This window comes from Equus caballus, chromosome 16 (assembly GCF_041296265.1).
Source record: "Equus caballus isolate H_3958 breed thoroughbred chromosome 16, TB-T2T, whole genome shotgun sequence".
Taxonomy (NCBI): Eukaryota; Metazoa; Chordata; class Mammalia; order Perissodactyla; family Equidae; genus Equus; species Equus caballus.
The window spans coordinates 80,905,204-80,927,683 of record NC_091699.1 but is presented as its reverse complement, the minus strand read 5'-3'; the positions used below and the strand labels follow the sequence as shown (position 1 = coordinate 80,927,683).

The 22,480-nt window shown below is 53.7% G+C and overlaps 1 protein-coding gene across 1 annotated transcript in view; it reads left to right on the top strand.

Moving 5' to 3' along the window:
- Positions 1 to 1,886: 1,886 nt before the first annotated feature.
- RAB6B (RAB6B, member RAS oncogene family) overlaps positions 1,887 to 22,480 on the top strand; it is a 60,340-nt gene continuing 39,746 nt past the window's right edge. Inside the window, exon 1 of the mRNA XM_023620955.2 lies at positions 1,887 to 2,536. Within this exon, the coding sequence (XP_023476723.1) occupies positions 2,467 to 2,536 (70 nt within the window). The 5' untranslated portion in view covers positions 1,887 to 2,466. The remainder of the gene's footprint in view (positions 2,537 to 22,480) is intronic.

The following is a 22,480-nucleotide window of genomic DNA, read 5'->3' as shown; positions in this document are numbered from 1 at the left end:
GGGGAGAAAAGAAATGACAAATGGTGGGGAAAGAGAGGGACATGGAACTGAGCAGATTCTGATTTCCACAGCACAGCATGATGACCACATTCTGTGAGCAACGCCAATATCTGCTCCAGCTATATGAGCCAGCCCATGTCGCTGCGCTTAAAGTAGGTGGCGTTGGGTTTTTGTCATTTGATCTGGAAGAATCCTGGCAGAGTCCCACAAGGTATCCTGGCCCATAGTCAACCCAGCTGGGTCTGCTAAGCACCGCAGGATGACTTAGGGGCTTAGAGGTGCCCAGAGGAGCCCGTGTTCCATCCCTACCTCCCCTACGGCCATATCACCTTGTGTGTGGAGCACCAGATGATCAGAGAAGGTTCAGGACTTGCCCAGGCTTACCTAAAAGATGATACTCTCTCTGTCATGCCTCAACTGCTTTGTCTTGCCACCAATGATGTCCTCAGGACAGAATGACAGGATACAGGAATACAGCCCCAGGTGTTGAGAACGTACAGGTTGGAGGAGTGTCGACTGGTTGGGTGCCTTGATCATAACCCCCCTGGCTCTTCAGAGAAGGGACCACTCATAGACGCAGGAAGCTTGGGAGTCTCCTCTCCTTCTAGAGTTTCCTTCAACCCCGTGCTGAACGAGGTTTCCTGAGAGATCAAGGACTCCAGAGCAAAAGGAGAGTGGGAGTTTGGAGGGTGACCCTGAGTCCGATGCTAGGCATGGTGGGGTAGACATTCCAGAGTGATGACCTACAATCCCTGGGGCTCCAAACCCAAGGTGACTGAGAAACAGGACAGTTGTTCTGATTGGGGTTCTAGACGTTCATTCAAACATTCAACAACTATCTGCCAGGCTCTCAGCTAGGTCCTTGGGATCCTGTAGCGGAGCCTCAACTCTTGCTTTCATGGAGCTCACTCTGGTTTTTAACAAGCAATGGGAGAGAGAGAGACTCCAGGTAAATGACACAGGGAGACAGGCAGGAAGACATCCTAAGCACGCCTTGTAAGTCAGAAAGAGGGGAACAAACGTCCCCTGGAAAAACGCTGGTGATGAAGGTTGCTTGTCACCCCTCTGTCTCTCTGTATAAACACACACACACACACACACACACACACACACACACAGAGCTTGTTCCCAAACGTTTGAGTTATAATCCCAAATAAATGTTCATTGAACATTAAAGAACAAGATCATGTGATGGTAGGACAGTAAGAAGCAGCTTTGTAAAACCTCCATTAACCAGAATGCCTTATGCTCAGGCTGTCCCTGGAGAGCTGCTAACGCTTGGCATCTGCTCCTTGCTCTCACCCACTCACAGCTTAGTCTGTGTGCCTCAATGGGTCAGGTGAACAGGGAGGCAAAAGGGAGGTTGCCGTCCTGTCCTCCACCAGCTCGTAGTCCAGATACACCTAATTGCCAGGGCAAGCAGCGCCCTTGTCAGCCTGGTGGCCCCAGGGTCAAAGAACCCAGGACACTGTCCGGGAGCCGGCCACGCTGATATTCCGCGGTCATTGCTTCTTCCCTCCCATGGGGCAGCAAATTTAAGATAAAATCATGTGTAGCAGTGGTTGGCTTGAGGCAGGCGCGCCCTGCACTGGTCCTCCTGTTTTGCTGACCTGAGGGGACACCTATGATCCCACAGAGATGCCCAGAGGAGGGATCTGGGCCTAAGGGGGGAGGGCGAGCCAGAGGCCACACGGGGTGACAGTTAAGCCGTCTATGCCCACATGGTACATCACACCCTGGCTCTCCCCCACCTCCTCGGCTATGCTGTGCATCGGCGTCGCGGGAGGTGGAGGAAGGGGTGGCATCTAGGTTTTAAGACACCAGAAACAAATGTCCCCAGACAATTTCATGTCATTTTTCTGGATTCAAAGGAGGGGCAGAGTGGAGAAGACAGACGCAGAGGGGCAACGAGAGACCGCCCGATCGGGGGTCCTCTCGGAGGGAAGGCAAGGCCGTTCTCTCCCGCCCGAGTGCGGGCTCGGGGTGGGCGGGCGGACGCCCCCCAGCCCCGCAGCGCCGTGGGCCCCGCATGACATCAGAGGCTGGGGAGCGCGCAGAGCGCAGGCGCCGGCGCAGGAGGGAGGCGGGAGGGGGCGAGTCGCGCGGCTCGGGAGAGCGCTCCTCCGCCCCGCGCCGTCCCTGCGCCCCGCTCCGCCCGCGCCTCGCTGTCCGCGCCGCGCCTCGGGCGTCCAGAGCGCGCCCCTCGCCCCGCAGCGAGCGCCGCCCGCAGCAGCCCAGCCCAGCCCAGCCTTCCTCCTCCTCCGCCTCCTCCTGCTCCTCCTTCGCCGCCGGACACGCAGCCGCAGGCCGGGGCCGGGACGCAGCTGGGGAGTCAGGGACGCGCGCAGCCCGCCCTTCCCCCTTCGGCTCCCGCACCGCCGGCCGCCTCCCCTCGCCCTCCTCCTCTCCCCTCCCTGCTCCTTCGCTTTTCCTCCTCCTCCTCTCCCGGCCCCGGCTACCAGCACCATGTCCGCAGGGGGAGATTTTGGGAACCCACTGAGAAAATTCAAGTTGGTGTTCCTGGGGGAGCAGAGCGGTAAGTACCCCGCTTATTCTCTTGGCTGGGCACCGAGTCGACCCCCGCCGCCAAATCATCCACCCCATTGGGACCCCCAGCCCTGGTTGATAAAGGCCCGTCCCTGCCCGGGTGGAGGGGAGGGATGGGGATGTGGAGGTCGGGGCCGGTTCGGGCGGGGCCGGGCATGGGAGGGGCTCATGGTAAGGACCGGGTAGGCGCTGGGGCCAGAGGTGGGGGTGAGGGTGGGATCTGGGGTGGGGGCCTGGGGTGCGGGTGCAGGTGCGGCGCGGCCGGGAGGTGGGAGGGCGGCGGCTGACTCGGCGGCGCCGGCCGAAGCGTGAAGGCGCCGGGCTCGCTGGCTCGCTCGCACTGCGGCACCGGCTGCGGGCGACCGCGCAGGTGGCGGGGTCGGGGGAAGGACGGGCGCCCCTCTTCGGAGAACGAGGCGGGGCTGGCGTCTGGCCGCCCCCACCCGGGTGCACCGGAGGGGCTCCCTGCGGCCCCTGCCCGGAACCGTGCGCAATTGCGGTCTCGTCCAGGCCCTGGGGCAGACGGCCGCGAGGGGAGGACCCGCACCTGTCTCCTCTGGGAAGAGCGGCTGCAGGCCTGGGGGAGCAGGGCGCCTACCTCCCCTGGCTTACGTGCGACTGAGCACAGAAGGTTCTAGACCCGCTGCCCTTCGCCGGCGTGTCTTAGCCTGTTTGGGGCTATGGGCGATGACAGCGAGGGTTCCCCAATGCGAAGTAGATTTGGGGGACGGTACAGGGGTGCTTCGTACCAAGAGGCCATGAAGCCAGGCGCTGGGCAGAGAAAGGACCAGGCGACACGCCCTGCCTGGCTTCCCACCACCGCTCCCAAGAGCGTTGGCGGTGGATTCTTCCCACCCCCACCTTCCAGCTCACCGCCCTTCTTGGGGGAGGGGAGGTCACTGTGGCAGCCGGCCAGGGGAGGGGGGAGGGAGAGACAAATGGCTTCCCTGCAGCCCAGCAGCTTCCCCGGGGAAAGCGTCTCTGAAACCCAGGTTGGCCCTTAGGTGGAGAGACAAGACTGAAGAGCATGGACCCCTCTGACACCTGTAGAAAGGCGTGGTTCTCAGAGCATCCCTCCAGAGGCCTCTTACCTGGGGCTGCAGGTGGCAGACTGGGCCCTGACCACCTCCTTCCGGGAGGAGGCCGTCCCTGGGGGCAGGAGCCCCCCCAGGCTCTATCTCTACAGACTGGTCCAGTTCACCTGGTTTGGCACCTGTCTGTACAAGGGCCCAGGACACAGGCAACTTTGGGAGAACCTGGTGGGCTCAGGGGACAGTGCTCTCATGGTGTGTGCCTATGTGCAGTCACCTGGCAGTCTCCTCTCTGCTCCTGCACATCACCTGAGATGGATGGTTTAGAGAAGGGTGTCAGGAGGTGGTCGGGCCCTGACATAGGGATGGGTCCTGGGGCCAGGCTGGGCAATTCAGAACAAGGTCAACTCAGCCAGCCCTGTGTCCTGGACTCTGAGTTTCTGATCTTAATAGATCCCAGTTTCAGAGCTCACTCTTCCCTTGCCTGAGGGATTTCGGGGGTCTTCACATCCCATTGCTAATCTTACTGGGCCTGGAGCCCTGGGAGAGGACTCTCCAGGGATCAGGCAGCCTGGAGTTGAATTCCTAGCTGTGCTGCCTTGTGTGGATTTCGAGGCCTCTCTGAGCCTCAGTTTCTGTCTTGATAAAATGGTTGCTGAGGGCAATTCTCCTCCTCCTTCGCGTTTCCCCAGTGCCTCTCAGAGGACCTGGACCCTGGTAGGTTCTCAGTAGACATCCATTTATTCCACGTCTGAACATGCTTCAGTGAAGGACCCGGGGTTTCATGAGGAAAATGTCTCTGGTGAGTTTGAGTGAAAATTCTGGGCTCCCTCAGAATTCCTGATGGGCTGAGCTCTGCAAACCCCCTTTGCCCGTAAAATCACAGAGATGAGACCTTAAGTCCTCAGCGATGGAGCACGCACCTCCCTGGCATGTTTAGATGAGAAGTCTGAGCCCCAGGGATGGTCAGGACTTGCCCAGTGTCCCATTGTGAGTTGTCAACACTTTTGGGGCTGGAACTCACATCTCCTGTTCCCAGTCACTAACGTGTCATTGGGAAATAAGATGACCTTGAATTGGTGAAACCAAGACTTGGGGTGTCTTCCTGAGAGGAGGTGAGGGTTGCTCCTCTCTGGCCAGGCTTGTGACTGGTTTGGGTGACCTGGGGCAATGCTGGGCTAGTTGATTGGGGGCAGGGTTTGTGGGCCCTTGGAACACGGTCATTAGGGATGAAAGGCTCTGCCATCAGAGAGATTGGCTATTGGCCACTCTGGTCCCTTCTGGCAGGGAACCCTAGGGCCCTGACAAGCTTCCTTCCACTTGGATGTGTCATTAGTCGGCTCTTTACCTTGGATTTTACAGCGCTTTTGGGGTCCCTGAGTTAGGTAGGGGACGTGTGTATCCTGATAGGCTGGGGAATTGCTGTTGCCACTGCTGCTTCCGTCTTGCCTGTACAGCGTTGTGCATGTGTTGGTCCTTTGTGCCACTGCAGCCTCTGCAGTGGAGGGAGCCCCTGAGGTCTGGCCATCACCCCCACCCTGGCTCTCCCTCTTTGTGTGACTTTGGAGGTCCCTTACCTTCTGTATGTGGGGGACTTGGGCCAGCTGAGCTTGACAGAGCCTTCTAGAGCATCATGGGCTTGCCTGTGTGAGCTGAGTCCCCTAGAAAGGCCCGGGGAAGAAGCTGGAGGGATGCGGCCTTCTCTTGTTTCCTGTGCCTGGCATAGTGGTGACATCTCCTTAGGCCATTAGGTGAGGACAGCTAGATTCCCAAAAAGAGTACCAGCCTGAAGCCCAGTGATGAGGAGGATGCCCTGGGCCAGATAATTCCACGGGGCTGGGCATCAGGCCTTCAAAGGTAACAGGACGTGGTTTGAGTGGGAAGCCATTGAGGAGCCACTCCAGAGAGAACACCTCCAGCCCCCTCTTGGCAGCAGAATGACTGCTGTCCCCTGGACCATGGAATACAGGCTGGCCGACGGTGTCAGCCTGGCAGGGGATGGCATTGTGGGGAGGGTGCTGTGGACCCAGGATGAAGGATTTCCTGCGGTAGGAAGGCTGTGCAGTCCTGCTAGTGCTCAGATGGCTGTCTCTGGGCCTGTCGGCCATGGCCTTGTGCTAATGGCAGCAGTGGGGGATACAGGGGAGTAATGGACACCAGTCCCAACTGCGGCAGTTGGTGGCAGCCAGAGAAGGCAGCCACGAGCAGGTGTCGAAGGAAGGAGAGCAGGCCTCTGGGCATACGTCTTCCTCCTGAGTTCCGATGGCATTCTCTGGGGGCTCAGCCTTTACGAGGCACAGCCCGGGGGTGGTGGGGAGGGGGATGTGGGATTGTCTGCTGAACTCTGGCCTCTCCTGATCTCCTTTCCCTGGGACTCCTCCAGTCGAAGCAGGAAGACTGATGGACACAAGTTTGGTCTGCTTTCCCAGGATGAGGCCAGCCGGCCAGCATCTCCCTCTGACCAGCCACCTCCCATCCTGTCCCTGGCAGTTGTGCTGCTGGAGGTGCCATCCACATCAAGCACGATGTGAATGACGTCCCTGGAGTTGTGCAGCACAGTGACCCTGCATGCAGCTGCCCTTTGGTCGCTTAGTCATTTGTTCAGTCATCCCTCCCTCTCTCCCCCGCATCCCTCTCTCCCTTCCTCCTTCCATCATCCGTTCATTTATTTAATCAGATCTTTGAGTGTATCCCTGCCTCATGGAACTTATGGTCCACTGGGGAGTACAGGCATTTGTGAGCAGAATTACAGTAAAGGTCTGGGCGAGCTGTGACGAGGGAGGAACAGTTGCTGTAGAAGCACTTAGCAGGGCATCCTACCCACCTTTGGGGGCAGGTGCCAGAGATGGCTCTAAAGGCTTCAGAGGAGGAGATGCTTCTGTAGGCAACCAGCTGGTGCTGCTTCTTTGGGCTGAATGCAGGGATGAGGTCTTGCAAGGGGCCCACTCTCTCCGGGAGCTTTATCTGTTCTCCAGGCTCCAGGGGTGGGTAGCAAGAAGACAGGGTGACTGGTGTCTGGCTTGCTTTCACTGAGAAGGGGCTTTCCCCCCACTTTTGGCCCATTCCTCCAGGTTAAGGAGCATTCAGTGGCCCCCCACTGCCTGGAGGGCTCACCCTTCACCCCCCATGGCCTGGCCCAGCCTGACCCCTGCCCTCCCACCACCCACACCTCCCATAAGCACACAGGGAGCCCTTGGCTGGCTGGTGATTGTGCCTGAAGCCCATCCCAGAAGGTTCTCCTCCCCACCCCACCCCCAGACCCGCTCGCTCTGCCGTGCCCATGTGGGCACTCACCGTGGCATAGCTTTGTTTTTTTCTGAGCTTTTCTTTAAGAACAATCACACACTGCCCCATGACCTCTCTGTTGTCTTAGGTACTCAAGATTTTTAAGCGTTTATTAACTTTTTTAGGTACAGAAACCCTAACTGAATTTTAAGCCCCTTCAGGGTGAATTTCAGCACTTAAGCCCAGATCTGAGTCATCTTTTTCCCTCGTCATCTGCAGGAGGTTTGTGCTCATTAAATATCTGGATTGGAAAATGATGAGATTATCTTTGCTATGTGATATTTGCTGATGGCCCATCAGTAGATTAAAAGGGAAGGGAGTCAAGGCGGCTTTGAGATAGGCTTCTTCATCCTGACACCTGCTGCCTTCTCAGGAGAGAAGACTTTTACCAGCAGTACTTGAGAATCTTCCACAGAGGACTGGCTCACTTAGCCTTGGCCATGCCCAGCTCACAGTTCATCTTGAAGAACCCTATGGCACCCCCAGCCCCGTCCCCATCTCTGAAGAAATATAGGAAAGCAGCAAGGCCAGCAGAGGTGGGAAAGAGAGGACTCATTGGAACCCGAGGTTGCCAGAGCTCACTTTGAGATCACTGGGCTGCTCTGGGCCTCAGCTGCTCGGTCTTGCTTCTCTCCTTCCAATTTTTCTCCCTTCCTCAGTGGCTGGAATGAGTGGGAGAACCTTGGATGTTGGGTACAGACCCAGAACCTTTGCTTTATTTAAAGAGGAGTGCGTGAGGTGAGAGAGAGCGCCAGCCAGACAGACCCCAAGATGAGAATTAACCTGCCCTTGGTATAAGAGAAGAGTGGCACCCTCAGTGCTGAGGATAGATGCAGGAGAAATAACCAGAACAGACAAAAGAGAGTGTTAGACTGTGTCCTGGTTGTGCGGATATAATTGTAATGACCATCTTTTGCATGATCTCATTATCATTATCATTTGCAGCCCCCAAATTGAGTCCCATTAAAATATAACAAAATAACCTCATTGTCCTTTTGTTACTTGTGACATCCCTGAAGTCAGCCCATGAATATTTATCCTTATAGGTGTTGCTCTGACACTGCGGACTCGCCCAGGGCAGGCCTGAGGCTGGTACCATCTGTGTCCCATCCAGGCTCAGTGTCCCTGTCCTCCCCACCGCGTGTCTTCCACTGTTGCTGAATGAATGAACCATTGAATGTGAGGGCTGTCTGGTCTCAGTATAAATAATTTAGAGAAGTTGTTGGACAGAACCATTGAGGAAGGTGAGGGAAGGTCAGGTGGAACAGCAGAATTCATAAGATCAGGGCCGGACTACTGGAAAAACTGTGCTGGGCGTGTCCTCAACTGTCCGTCTGTCTGTCATCCTCTTCCATTTCTCACCACAGGCAAGGGAAGATGGGGAGGTTGCCAGGGAGAAGTACCAGGCACACCCTGAGATGGGCAGCTGTTGTTAGAGCCAAAAAGACAGGCTGCTGGGAAGTGGCTGCAGGCGGGGCCTGGGGACGTAAGCCCTGAGGGGACTGAGATGGCAGACCAGTCTCTGCTTCCTGGAACAGGAAGGGTGAAGGTTCGTAAGGCCCAAGGACTCCTAAGGTTCTTTTCCGTATCTTGAGCCTTGAAATTTCCAGTTCCCTATTCTTTCTGTAACTTTTGCCCTAAACTAAGTGGAATGTTTTTTAAAAGTAAATGTTAGCTGCTGTGACTATTGTATCATTTTAATAAAGTGACTTATTTTTAGTAGAAAAGCATATTTATCCTGGTCTCTTGGTAACAGGACCAGTGGGAGCCCAAGTGACTCAACCATGTGTTCTGGGCCAGGTACCACCTGTTCCCAGGTGGTGACATACCCAAGGGACAGGCTGGGGTCCAGGAGAGAGCAGATGATACCTCACCCCTAAGGGCAGAAGCGAGCCTTTAAAGCAAAGTTTGCTTCCAGGAAATGCATGAGAAGACTGGCAGCCTGGATCCCCAGCAGGTGCCATGGGCGGGGGACAGAGGAAGACTTCAGCCATTTGCATTCTATGCTGCAGACCACAATTTTCTCCTGGGGCCTGGACAGTCGAGGAAGGGATGTGTTGCCTTAGCCGTGTTTCCCCAGAGAAAGAGGCTTCCAGTATTGGGGTAACCGGCTCACCCACTTTCCCCTGTGGCTGAAGATGCGGTGAAGGCAAGTCACAGAGGCTGGCTCGGCCATGAGCTGGGACGTCATTCTGAGGGAAATGGGGAACTGGTGGAGGATCCTTAGCTGGGGAGTGGCTCGGTCACATCCACACCTAGGAAGAATCCATCATTCTAGGGGCTTGGAAAGGAGGATGGTTGGGGAGGGGTCCAGAACAAGCCTGCCCTTCCTGGGAAATGGAGCGGACCCTCTTGGGTTGACATGTGTCCTTCCTCCAGGTAACCTCAGATAGCAGTTAGGAACACCCACTGTGCCCGAGGCTCCGCACGGGGCACTTTGTATCTTCCCAGCACCCTGAGACAGATGCAAGATTCTCCCCATTTTGCAGGTCAGGAGCCAAAGGCTCAGTGAGAGTCGGTCATGCCCAAGGACTCACTGCTAGTGTGGCAGGCTGGAATTCGAACCCAGATGACTATGAGAAACGTAGTAATCTGTTAGGCCTTGTGCCTCAAAGGCAGGCTCAGGCCGGGGAGTGGGGAGGAGGAGACACAGCGCTGAGGCCTCCTGGACACGAGGTCTGCCGTAAATGCTGCTTAGGACTTAGGTGCCAAGCTGTTTGCTGAGGAGGAGTCAGCAGATTGCAGTACAACGGTGGGTGGGAGGAGCCCTTTGATGCCCCTAGGCTGGCGAGGGTGCTGAGGCCCCGAGCAGGGAGGAGGGCAGCGGGTTCTAGGCAGGAAGCAGGGTCTCTGTGTGGGAGTCTGATGGAGCTGGGATTGCATGGCAGGCGCTCCATTCTTACACGGAATGAACTGCTAATCTGGGGTGGTTTGAAGGGAGTTGGTTGTTAGAGAACATGGGGGCAGCTGAAGTCCTCCCAAGTCACCCCTTGGCCCCCTCCCATGGAGGAAAGATACTACCCAGGTTCTTGTTGAGAACTAATTACTAGGAAGGGGAGCACCATTCAGACCGAGTCGCTGGTTCCCACCTGCTCTGGGGTAGTCCTTCCCCTGGCCTCATCTTCCCTCCAGGCCTGGCGATGTCAGGGCCCTGGAGACCCTGACTCTGTCCCGAGTCTGCCACCAGCTGGCTGTGTGGTTGGATAAGCCCCAGCCCATCTCTGGCCTTCTCAAAGTGTCCCTGGAGGCTACTGGATGGGGTGACTGCTTGGGCCAGTGGAGCTCTGAATCTGGTTCTATAATTCGGCACCAGCTCAGAGTATGATGCCAAGCTAGTAGCAGTCCCAGCCTGGAGACGGCACTGCTGGCTAGAGGGGTTAGAGGGGCTGCAGGGATCAGGGTCTCTGTCACCTGTGTCCCCCAGAACTTCCCTGGGTGGGCCCCAGTGCAGGGTCCTCCCCAGCCTGCTACCCCTTCTCCTGGGAGGCATTCTTGGCCCCCCTACCTGGGCCTATCCCTTCTGGGTGTGCTCCCAGGGTGCTCTGGCTCATCTTTGATGATGTGTTTGGCTCTTGTTGCCAGGCAACAGGGATGGGGCTGTCCTGCCCTTCCCGCTAGCAGGTGTTTATTCCACACAGAGAGGACCTATGATGAAGACAACAGAACAGGTGACAGCTCCCAGGTACTCCTACTCCAGGACACTTTCGTCTTTAGCCAGGTGGGTGGGTTGTAAGCAGGAAGGGCTGGGAAGGGGCCAGCACCTAAGGGGGTATGCAGTGTCCCCACCAGACCAAGCCGGCTTCTTGACCCCGCCCCAGCTCCTCCTTCAACCCCATCACTTAGTGCTCTGGAGTCCTGGGCTTCCACCCTAGCCCTGCTCCTCATTGTTGGGCTGTAACAGGACCACTCATTTTCTTTACCAGAGAGCAGTGTAATCGTTACCTTGTTGGGTGTCGCAAAGATCAAATACATCCAATATATGACACGTGGTAGACGCTAAAGTGATAGTGTTACTGAAATTGTGACAGCAGCCCGCTCTTTGCAGATGGAGGGAAGGAGAAGTAGAACCCTGTGAAGTTTGGGGAATCACTGGTGGATCATTTTATGTAGTGAGATGCAAAGTATGCATCCTTGTGATCTGACAGGTGGAGCTGCATATCCCATTTTGTAGATAGATGAAGTGAGCTTCTGAGAGGTGGGGCTACTCCACAGATTGCAGGGCCCGGAGGGTTACCACTGAGCTGGGAGGAGCCCCCAGGTCTCTGACTCCCAGGCTGGCCTTTGCCCCGCTGCCCATCCTGGCAGGAAATGGGACAGACTCACTGTGTCCCACTCTGCCAGGGCCCCAACAGCTGCTCACGGGAAGAGCACCTCATCTTTACGGCTGTTCCATCACCGAGGACTGCAGCCCAGGTGGGCCGCAGGGGCAGAGGCTTTGCAGTGCTGTGATTAGAACAGAACCTGGCTGGAGCTAAGCAGGTGATAAATCTCAGCCAGGATTAATATGAATATTAAGCACACAACCAAGGCTGTGGGCGTGGTCTTCCCGGGGGAGTCAGGAAGGCTTCCCAGAGGAGGTTTGCACAGTGAGCAGGATTTCACCAGCGGACCACAGGGAGCATCATGGGCTTCCAGGAACTAGGCATGGTTCAAGGTGGCTGGACTGTGCCGGCGGGGTGGGGGGGCGGTGGAGGGGGGCTTGCTTCCACGTGCAGGAGTCTAGGTCTTCCCTCCAGGCGATGGGGACCCACTGAGGAGTTTTGACCAAGGAGGGACGTGCTCATGGATTAGAAGCCAAAACATGGGATATGGTCCAATTGGAGGAGGATATCCAGGAGGCTCCATCCAGGCCAGGCTGGGAATGTTCAGAGGACGCCGTTTAGAAGAGGGCTTGTGCCAGGTGTAAGCCTGAGCCCCCCACCCCTAGCTGTGAAGTTCAGCCCCACTGGGGATGTGTATTTTCCTGATTCGTTTTCTGTAGAGTGAGGACTTGGGAACAGTGAAGGGTTGTCTCCTCTACAAGGCCACACCAGACTCAGAGGTACCAAAACTGGCCACCTGGAGATCCTCTGTCCTTCCTGCCTCCACAATGCCCTGGGTCCCCTGACCGCTTCTGTCCTGCCAAGAGGATGCTCCAGGACTGCTGGCAGCCTTCTAGACTCTTCCTCTCTGCCTCCTGCTCAGGGCAGGGTGTACCACTGGTGAGAAGCTAGTTACTAGGTGTCTGAGCTCCCCAGCCCTGTGGTCACTAGGTCTGTGAGCTCTCTCTGCCCTATAGTCGTTGGATGTGCAGTCTTCCCCAGCCCCCTGTGGCCGTTGAGTGTGTGAGCTCCCTCAGCCCTGTGGTCATTGGGTGTGCAAGCTTCCCCAGCTCCCTCTGACCGTTGGGTGTGTGAGCTCCCCAGCCCTCTGGTCACTAGGTCTGTGAGCTCCCTCAGCCCTGTGGTCATTGGGTGTGCAAGCTTCCCCAGCTCCCTCTGACCGTTGGGTGTGTGAGCTCCCCAGCCCTCTGGTCACTAGGTCTGTGAGCTCCCTCTGCCCTGTGGTCATTGGGTGTGCAAGCTTCCCCAGCCCCCTCTGGCCGTTGGGTCTATGAGCTCCTTCTGCCCTCCTGTGCAGCCTCCTGTCATTCCCTCTCTTGCTGGGCTCTTCGTCCAGCAGACACTTGACATGCTTCCTCTGATTTCTCGCGTGAATTCCCTTCCTCTTCTCTGCTGTCTTCCAGCTCCGCAGCAAGCTCAGGGGTCCCTGAAGACTGGAGGGAAGGCAGTGTTGTGTAGCGGAGAGCCCTCTTCCCTGCCTTCGAGACAGAAACCCACTCTTAAGCTGGCTGACAAGAAGCAAAGGGCAAGAGCTGGAGTGGAGGCAGGGGGCTGCCATTCTGAACCCAGCCCTGGCCCAGAGAGGGCAGCCCGTTAGATCAGCTGGTGAAGTCCCCTGCCCATGGGCTACCCCGTGGTCTGTTCTCAAGACCTGAAACCCTACCCTGCAAGGCCCTGGTGCCCTCTGCTCCCGGCCCCTCCTGTCTTCTGCCCAGACAGTGCCTATGGAGGTTACTGAGCACCACCTGATATTCCTTTGCTGGTATGGGTAGTGGGTGGAAAATCTCCTAATTATCTGTCATCAGTGATCATAGCCCATTTCAGTCACAGTCCCACATTAATTGTCTGTGAGGTCAGGGTGTGTAAGGAGACCTGTCCCCTTTGCTGGCCCAGAGGAAAACTGGCCTGGAAGCTGGCCACAAGCAGCTCAGTTGAGCTTTGACATGTTAAAACCCATTCTGGTCCCTCCTGCCGCCCCACCACTCCTGGGGCAGAGGCAGGACCAAGAGACCCATCCCTGGTTCAGGACTGGAGATCTGCGACTGAGGCCCCCACACCAGAGACCAGTCCCTCTGGGGGTGGTGTGCTAATTCTGGAAGGTAGAGAAAATATTCTGTTCTGACCCTGTTGATGAGCAGAGAGTAAGCAGCACACAGAGAGTAAATTGAAGCATTTAGAACAAATGTTTCTTGTCTATTTCCCCGTCCAGTGAAAGGAGATAGCTAGGAGAAAAGAGCAGAGCGGAAGAGAGAGCCGGAAGTATTGAGATGGAGTGGGGAGGCCCTCCCACTGGACACAGACAGACCTAGGTGTGCTGCAGATGCACGGCCTGTTGGCCACGCCCTGGGGCCTCAGAAAAGCCAGGATGGGTTACAGCTCTAGGCAGTGGCGCTGTCCATCCAGAGGTTCTGACCAAATAGCGTTAAAGGCTGAAGGTTCCCATGGAGGCATTGATGCATCCTGGGGCACAGGAGTGATGGAACCAATTCCGTATTTGTGTAGAGGACAAGGTGAGGAGCGGGGCTGCTGCCGTAAGTGAGGGCTGATGACCTGTAGCCAGCAGAGCAGGAGGAGCGGGGAGAAGGGCTCTTCCTCTGTCCTGAGGGTTGAGGGAGGACAGTCATCAGCCCCCTGCCTCAGTGTTGCCAACACCAGGCTTCGATGAGCAGGCTGGGCTTTGTCTCTCCCTTCTCAAGGCCGACTGGCTCTGCCCCACCCAGACCTACAGTTCCCAGCCGGGGGCTGTGAGTAGGGTCGACCCTTGCGGTCAGGAGATCTTTGTTTAGTTCTGCTCTTCTCTGGGTAAAGAGCATCTCTAAGAAGGACTTCTTTTTAGGGAGAAAAATCCACTCCCAAATTAGCCACTTATTTTTAGGATATTAACAGATCCTACTTGTAGCACCAGGATGTGGAAATTTACCCCTGATTCTAATTAGTTACGTTCCCCCTTCCCTCCCCACACCCAGGCAAAACACTGCAGTCTGCTGCCCAGATTAGAATGTGAAATGCAGACCTGAAAGGTTCCCAGCTAGTCCACCCACCCTAATTCTCTCCCACCTACATCAGAAGAGGGCAGATCCCCAGATGTTGGGCCAGAAGCAGCCAGCTCCTCTCCTGCCTCCATCATGTAGCAAGAGGGCCACTCTAAGCCCAAGTTCTGGTCTGGACAGCAGTGTCGGCTCGTCATACATCTCAGCTTGGGGGAGGGCTGGCTGTGATGTTGGGGAGCTGGACAGGGTGGTGTGCAACTGCCTGGTGGTAGCTTCAGTCTTAAAGCAGAGAGACCTATGAGGTTCTGTTGCAGGTGACCAGCCACTTCCGCACCATAGGAAGGAGGCGGAGGTGGAGTGAAGAGTAGCAGGGGCATCTCTTAGGAACCTGTGGGTGTGAGATGGTGTGGGAGATGTGACCTAAGGTGACCCTGAATGAATCATACCCTTGCATTGTCCCCTCCCTTGGAGTGCAGATGGAACCTGAGACTTGCTTCTAGCCAATAGAATATGGGAGTGGTGATGAGATGTCACTCCCATGAGTTTTTCTTTAGAAGACTCCTCTTGCTGGCCTGGAGAAAGCAAGCTGCCATGTTGTGAGAGGGCTTGGGAGGGGGTCATGTGGCAAGGAACTGTGGGTGGCCTCTAGGAAATAAGAACAGCCCATGGCCAGCAGCCCCCAAGAGAATGGGCACCTCAGTCCTCCAGCCACAAGGAACCGAATTCTGTCCACAACCACAGGAGCTTGAAAGAAGACCTTGAACTCCAGAAAGTACTGTAGCCCAGCTGATACCATGATTGCAGCCTTGAGAGACCCTGATACACAGTGCCTAGACTCCTGCCCCAGGGAAATTCTGAGAAGATAATCAGTATATGTTGTTTTAAGCCACTAAGTTTGTGGGGCTTGTTACATAGCAACAGATAACTAATACAGATGTGGTGAAGATTTTCAAGGGAGGAGACGCCTTAGAGATGCCCTCATTTTGCAGACAAGAGTTGGAGCGGCCAGGAGGGGCTGTGACCTGACCCCGTTAAGCCGCTGGCTGGGGCCACCCAAAGCAGGCATGAGGGCAGCTCCTGAGGGCCGGCCCTTGGTTCTTGCTGTGCTACTGCTCTCTCTTCAGGTGGCCTTGAGCAAACCCTCTGCTTCTTGGGCCTCCAATTTTTCCGGTCATGTGCAGAGCTGGATCAGGCACTCTTTAGCTGTGACTTGGTATTTTGTGGCCACTCTCGTCTCTGATCCTGCTAGAAGCCAGGCTTCTGCGCCTTAGTGCAGTTTACTTTCTGCTGCTCCTTGGTACCTCCCATGTTGCGTGTTTCCCCTGGGGCTTCAGGAAGCAGCGTCTTCCTGTCCCGACCGTACTTCGGTAAGCCTTACAGGCTCAGAGAAACCTTTGAGCTGGAGCTCTCCACTGTGCACTCGGAGAAATGTTGTCTGGTCATGACCTGGGTGTTGTGTGACCCTGGGCAAGTGGCCCCTCTTCTCTGACCTCACATCTCCTCAGCTCAGTCAGGGGCTTGGACAAGATTAATCCTGGAGTCCTTGATGGCTCACACCATCTCTGGTCCAGCTTTCAAGAGGGCTTCTTAGGGACGCAGAGCTTGTGGGAGGGGGACAGGGTAAGCCCAGCTGCCATCTCCCTGTCCTGGTTCTCAGGCTTCCAAGTCCAGGGGGAAGACCTGGGTATTGACCCCGTTCTCTTTGCTTCCTCTCCCTGGCCTGGCCCCCTGGCCACACTGATGCCCGACCAGCGGTTGTCCCTGGTCCACAAGGACTGGACACCCAGCGCTCCTCCCTGCTTGCCAGGTGGTCCTATGCCCACTCCCAGGTGCAGGGTCCTGGAGATCTAGAGTGCCTTTTCTACCCCAGAAACAACAATCTTCATCTCTAAACCGTACCTGGAAGGCCCTCCCTACTCCCCAAGTGAATCCTGAGCAGGTGACCTTGAGTTCCTCCCGAGGGCCAGAGGAAGCTTCTTTCTGTTGACTGAGTGGGGAGGTCTGCACGTCCACTCTTCCCTCACCAGCTGGCTCTGGGGGGTGTGGCTGGGATTGTGCCCATTTCCTCCTTGTCAAAGCAGCAAGGTCAACAGCAGCGAGCAGGCTGTGTGAGGGTGTACACAAGGACAGGAAGAGAAGCGAGGCCAGTGAAGTGCCGAGAACAGCTCCCGATGCTCACAGAGACCTCCGAGTCAGTACCCAGGGCTGTCTAGCCCAGGGGTTCTCCTCGGTGGGGTGGGCATCTGGGAAGATGCCCTGCCTACATTAGCTTGCAATCTGCCTGAGCGAGCTTGGTCTCATGGCCCGGCCATAGCTGTGCCCCCATGGATGGGGGCTGTGAGTCTGTTTTCACAAGGCCCTCGGCTGATAACCCGGGAACACAAGCCGTGCCTCCCAACACTCTCTCTGCCCGCTCACTGCTCCTCTCTTCTCTCTCTGTTAGTAAGGCTTTTAACATCAGCACCACCAGCAGTTTGCCTTGAGAAGAAAGGATAAACATGAGCACGTATATTACTTTGCCAGACTCCATGCTGTAGATGGGCCAAGAGTTCCTATCAGTTAAATAAACTACCAAATTGCATTAACACCAGCCTTGTCAGAAGATCAGCTGCTGGTAGGAATTCAGCATGTGCTTCCTTCTTCCAAACATACTTATCCTCACTATGAATGAATGCTTCACAGCACCCATGCAGCTACCCAGACACGTAGATGTGATTGGCCTGTGTAGAGTCTGGCTGGAGTGGGGCTGAGCCCCAAACCAAGTGAAATAGAGTACATTCTGCCCACTCGGGTCTGGCTATCGAGGGAAGCCATGCCAGAGGGCAATTGTGTGTGCTGTGGGTGGGGTCTCCTGAGCTGAGGGTGGAAGATGGTTAACACTTAAAACTATCTGGTGCTGATGCTGCTATTGGGACCTGGAGGGGAGACTCTACCCCTTTTTGAAGCTGACAAGAGTGTTTGAGATGACTAAGTGAGACAGGGAGGGTCCAGACAGTAGGTGGACCGACTATGTTTGGGAGGAACTCTGCAGCCCACACGGGCTGTGTGGTTAGATCGCAGGCAGTTGTCCTGGACAAGGTTCTCAGTTTCACAGCTAAGGCACCAGGAGGACTAGAGAGTTCTCACACATCAGGGCTTTGGAGCCCTGCTGGATTGAGCGTGTGTGTGTATGTGTGTGTGGGTGTGTATGTCTGTGTGTGTTTGCATGCATCTCAGTGCATGTGCACCTGTGGTGGTTACACATGGGCTCTGCCCACTGAGCTGATGTCTCTAGGCCTGCTCTGTCTTCTGGCCCGTGGTCAGAAGGGCTCACAGCAGTTCCCCAGTGCCCAGCTAGGTCCTGGTTTTCTGGGAAGACTAAGTGGATGCCAAGTACGGTTATAGTCTAGTTCCTTAGGAAAATTTCATGTTGACCAGAATGTTTAATTGATCAGGACAAGCCATTTCCTGAATGTGCCAGGAATCTGAGAGACATAGATATGTGCACTTGTGTGCATAATTTAAAAAATTGCTATTTCTTTTTTTCGTTGAACTTTTTATTTTGACATAATTTTAGGCCTTTAGAAAAGTTGCAAGAATAGTACAAAGACTTCCCATATGCTTTTCTCCCAGAATGTTAACTTTTTACTGCTCTTATAGAATTCATAAGACTTCTGTGAGGTAGGCATTTCTGCCCGCATTGTACATGTGAGGGAGCTGAGCTTCAGAGAGGATAGTAACTAACCCAAGATCACACAGCAAATAAGTAGCAGAGCCAGGATTAAGCCCCAGGTCTGTCAGACTTCACAATGCATGTGCTGACGGTGGGTGATATAAGTGTGAGATGCAAATCTTCTTCTCCTTCTGCCCAAAGAACTTCCTTTCTTGAGTGGTAGATCTGCTGGCAATAAATCATCTCAGCATTCGATTGCTTTATTTCATCTGCATTTTTGAGAGATTTTTGCTGGCTATAAAATTCTGTGTTGATAATATTTTTCTTTTAGTACTTCAAAGATGTCACGTCATTGTCTTCTGGTTTGCTTGGTTTCTGACAAGGTAAAGATTTTTCTTCTATGTTTTCTTAGATCTGTGATCCAATATATTGTTGTTCTTTTTTGTTTAAACAGTTATCTTTTAAAGAGATTTAAATAATACGAAAAAAATCCTACATATTTACCAGTGCAGTGACCAGTCCCATGGTCGTTGTTCCTTTGTGTAGACCCACATTTCCATCTGTGTCATTTCACTTTTTCCTGGAGGATTTCCTTTAACATTTCTCATTGTGAGGCTCTGCTGGTGAGGAATTCTGTTAGCTTTTGAGGGTTTGAAAAAGTCTTTATTTCCCCTTTGTTTTAGAAAGATATTCAATAGTATATATCTGAAAGTTATAGAATTCCAGGTTAATAGGCTTTTTCTTTCAGTACTTTACAAATAGTACTCATTGTCTACTTGCTTGCGTTGTTTCTGAAGAGAAATTGCTGTCTTCATCTTTACTTCTCTGTATATAAAGTGCCTTTTCCCCCTGGCTTCTTTGATGATTTTCTCTTTATCACAGATTCTCTGCAATTTGGTTATGCAGTGCCTTGGTGTGGTTTCTCTTGTTTTCTTTGCTTAGGGATCTGTGGGGTTTATAGTTTTCCTCAAATTTGGAATATTTTCAGTAATTATTTCTTCAGATTTTTTTTCTGTCACCACTGACCCCGCAACCCTTTGAGGACTCCAGTTACACGTATGTTAGTCCACTTGACGTTATCCCACAGCTCACTGGGGTTCCAATCATTTATTTTTATTCTTTTCTTCTCTGTCTTTCATTTTAGATATCACTATGTCTTCAGGTTCATTGATCTTTTATTCTGCAGTTAATCTGAGATTAATCTATTGTTAATTCCATCCAGTGTATTTTTCATCTCATGCATTGTGTTCACCTCTAGAAGTTTGATTTGTGTCTTTTTAAATGTCTTTCACATCTCTGTTTAACTTTTGGGACTTATGAAATGCAATTATAATAGCTGTTTTTCAGTGTCATTGTCTGCTAATTGTAACATCTATGTGAGTTTTGGGTTAGTTTTGATTTTTTTTTCTCCCTATTAGGGATCTATTTTATTGCTTCTTTGAATGCCTGGTAATTTTTTATTGGATGCTAGACATTGTGAATTTTGCCATGTTGTGTTTGGGATATTTTTGTATTCTTATAAATATTTTTGAGATTTGCTTTGGGACTGGAGTGGTGCTCAGTCTGGGGTTAATTATTACCCACCACTGGGGCTCAGCCCGTCTGAGTTCTCTTCCCACTGTCTGGTGAATGATGAGGCTTCCCACTCTGCCTTGTAGGAACAGGCACCATTCCCCAGGCCTGTGTGGATGCCAGGCACTGTTTCCGTTAATCCACTTGGGTAGTTCTTTCCCAAGTCTCAAGGAGTTTCCTTACACTTTTGCTGATCAATCCTCACTGAAGACTTGAGGGAGCTCCTGTGTAGACCTCTGGTGTTCTCTCTCTGCATCTCCCTCCTCTCGGGTACTCTGTCTTGTGAACTCTAGCTGCCTTGTTTTCTCTGGACTCTTGACTCTATCTCCTCAACTCAGGGAGTCCACCGGGTTCTACCTGGCTCCCTGCTCCCTGTGCTGTGGCCTGAAATTTTCTCAGGGCAACAATTTGGGAGCAGGTGCATGGCTCACCTCATTTGTTTCATGTCTCTCAGAGTTTACAGTCCTTCACTGCATGATGTACAGTGTCTTGAAAATCATTGTTTCATGTATTTTGCCTGTCTTTTGGTTGTTTCATGTGAGAGGATACATCTGGTCCCTGTTACTCCATCTTGACCAGAAGCTGAACTTTGGGGCCCTTGGTTTTTTATTTAGTCATTTATTTATAGGGACACTGGTCTGGACCCTTGCTATGGACAATTGACTTGGGCAGGGGGTGTTATCTGGTCTGGTCAGCATGTCTGATTTTCATCACCGATGTTCATCCAGTTGATGATATAAACATGTACATTTTCCCTTTAACTGGCCACACAATTTCTGCACTCTAGACTCTTTTCAAGAACTTTCTACTATCCAACTCTTATAAAAGCTCAGTATTAGCAACTAGTTTGGTTTTATCTCATGAATACTGTGATTCTTTTAGTTGGTCATGTTTCCTTTTTTTGTTTTTTTGCTTTGACTGCCAGGGAGCTCAGGCTATTTCTTAGTGTGGCTTCAATGACTGGGTAAGATGTTATATGACGTATTTCTGTAAATGAACTTTTTGCTCCAGCTTTCTCTTTTTAGCTTACTTATCCTTTGCCTTATACATCTCTCAGAATTCTTAGTTGCAAACAAGAGAAATGTACTCTTGCTATCCAGCTGATTTGAGCAGACAGTGAATGTATCAGAGCAATAATTGGGGAGTTCAGAGTCTCTGGGAGGGTCAGAGAGTGAGGCCTGGAGCAGCAGCCTGAGTCACAGCAGAACTGGTCCAGGGGAGACATAGTTCCTGTGCTGAGTACTCACAAGAGCTGATGCTGAAACCTATATGATGGCTGCTTCTGTATGCAGAGCCCGGGGGATCACACACCTCACTAGATCCATGTTGGTCATTTCTCATGTGAACATGGAGTCTCATGTGAGCATCCGACAGGAGAAGCCTAGCTCATGTTCCTAGAACATAGCTGCAAGAGAGGCTCCTGTTGTGGGGAGGATGGCTTTGGCCCTCCCCAAACATAGTAGGAATAGTCAAAGGGTTTGGGAGGCTATTCAGTATTATTATTGATAGGTGGCTACTATATCCTCATATTGTTTTAAACACTTATATTTTCAAAAATCACCAGTAATCCTTTTTGGGAAAAAAAGAGGGGGCTAACCCAGGCTATCAAATACATGCAAGCACTCCTTGTACCCTGCAGTCACATGCCAGACAGCACAGCCTCTCCCTCCATGCCAGTGCACCCTCCCTGGCCTCAGTGCCTCTTGGCCCTCCTGCCAGAGCAGACAGCCAGAGCACAGCCCCTTTTTGGGCTCTCAGGCTCCAGGCCAGGTGGGGGTGCGAGTGGGGCTGGGATGAAGTGTTTGAGGGTTATTGAGACCCAAGGGTCAGAGGGACTCCACCCACAGCAGGAAAGGTGCCGCTCTCTTGGTACTTTCATCCAGCCATGTTTCAGGCTTGGTAAGCATTTGTCACTAGCCTCAAAGTGGAAGCAGGCCTTAAAGACCATCTAGGCCGACCTCACTGGAATAATGACCTCTTAGCCAGTGAGTGGCAGAACTGAGATGTATGTTGGTGCAGGGGCAAGGGAGTGGATGACACCCCACAGCCCCTGACCCAGGGCAGGCTTTCCTGACGTCACTGGGCTTGGACAGAGGCGATGGGGCGGATGGAGGACAATGAGGAAGTGGGAGGGTCAGGGATGGGTCAGGCTCCCAGCAGGAGCAGGAGAAAGGGCCTGGGCCAGCCCAGCACCGCCCCCCCCCTCACACTGTCCTGCTGACCCCTCCTCTGGCTCCTTTCTCCCCTGCTCTTTCCTCTGTTCTGTCTTCCCTGGGTCCCTCAGTGAGGCTCAGGTGGCTGAGCATCCTTTGGCAGAGGGAATTAACACACTTAATTAAAGTGTCCAATGAAGAGTTTTGCATATTTCTTAATTACCGCCTGAGTCTTTGGGGGGATGGTTTGAAATGGGATTTTTCACGTGTTTCCTCATTTAGCCTACGGTGAGCCAGCTGGCCCCACAGGGCTCAGGTAGAAGCTGGCAAAGCCCTGGGCTGGAGCTGCCTTTCTGAGCACAGGGTGGGATGTGGAGCAAGGAGCCTGGCCCCAGCCCCCCAGGCGTGTCCACTTTGCAGGAAGGATGGGGCTAGATTTTCTGTTTTGTGGAAACAGAACAAAAGGAAATAAGGATCAGACAGAAGTAGCTGGTGTCTGCACCTGTTCCCCTAGCCCCACGGGGCTGGGGCGCTGTGCCCCCCATGGTCAGGCCAGTAAGAGGGTACTTTGTGGACAGGGGGGTGCAAGGGAGTGGTGGAGGCCTCTCCCCAGGCCTCTCCTGAGCAAGCATACTGGACCAGGGTGGCCTGGCCCCCCTCCCAGCTGCAGGGCAAGGACTGAGCCCTCGGCAGGCAGGCCCTTCCAGCACACACACAGCATTTCCCATCTGTGTTCTGGAAACTGAGCTGATGGGATATCTGAGTCAGCCGGGCCCTCCTGGGAATGGATTGCTGACCTGAGCCTTGGGGAAGCAGGCTTGCCTTTTCAGCCCCAAGGGCTACCTTCTGATAGCTGCGGACAGTCTGACTTGGGCCTGGCTGATGGGGGGCTATGGGCCAAGGATACAGACCCTTTCCCTGGCATGGG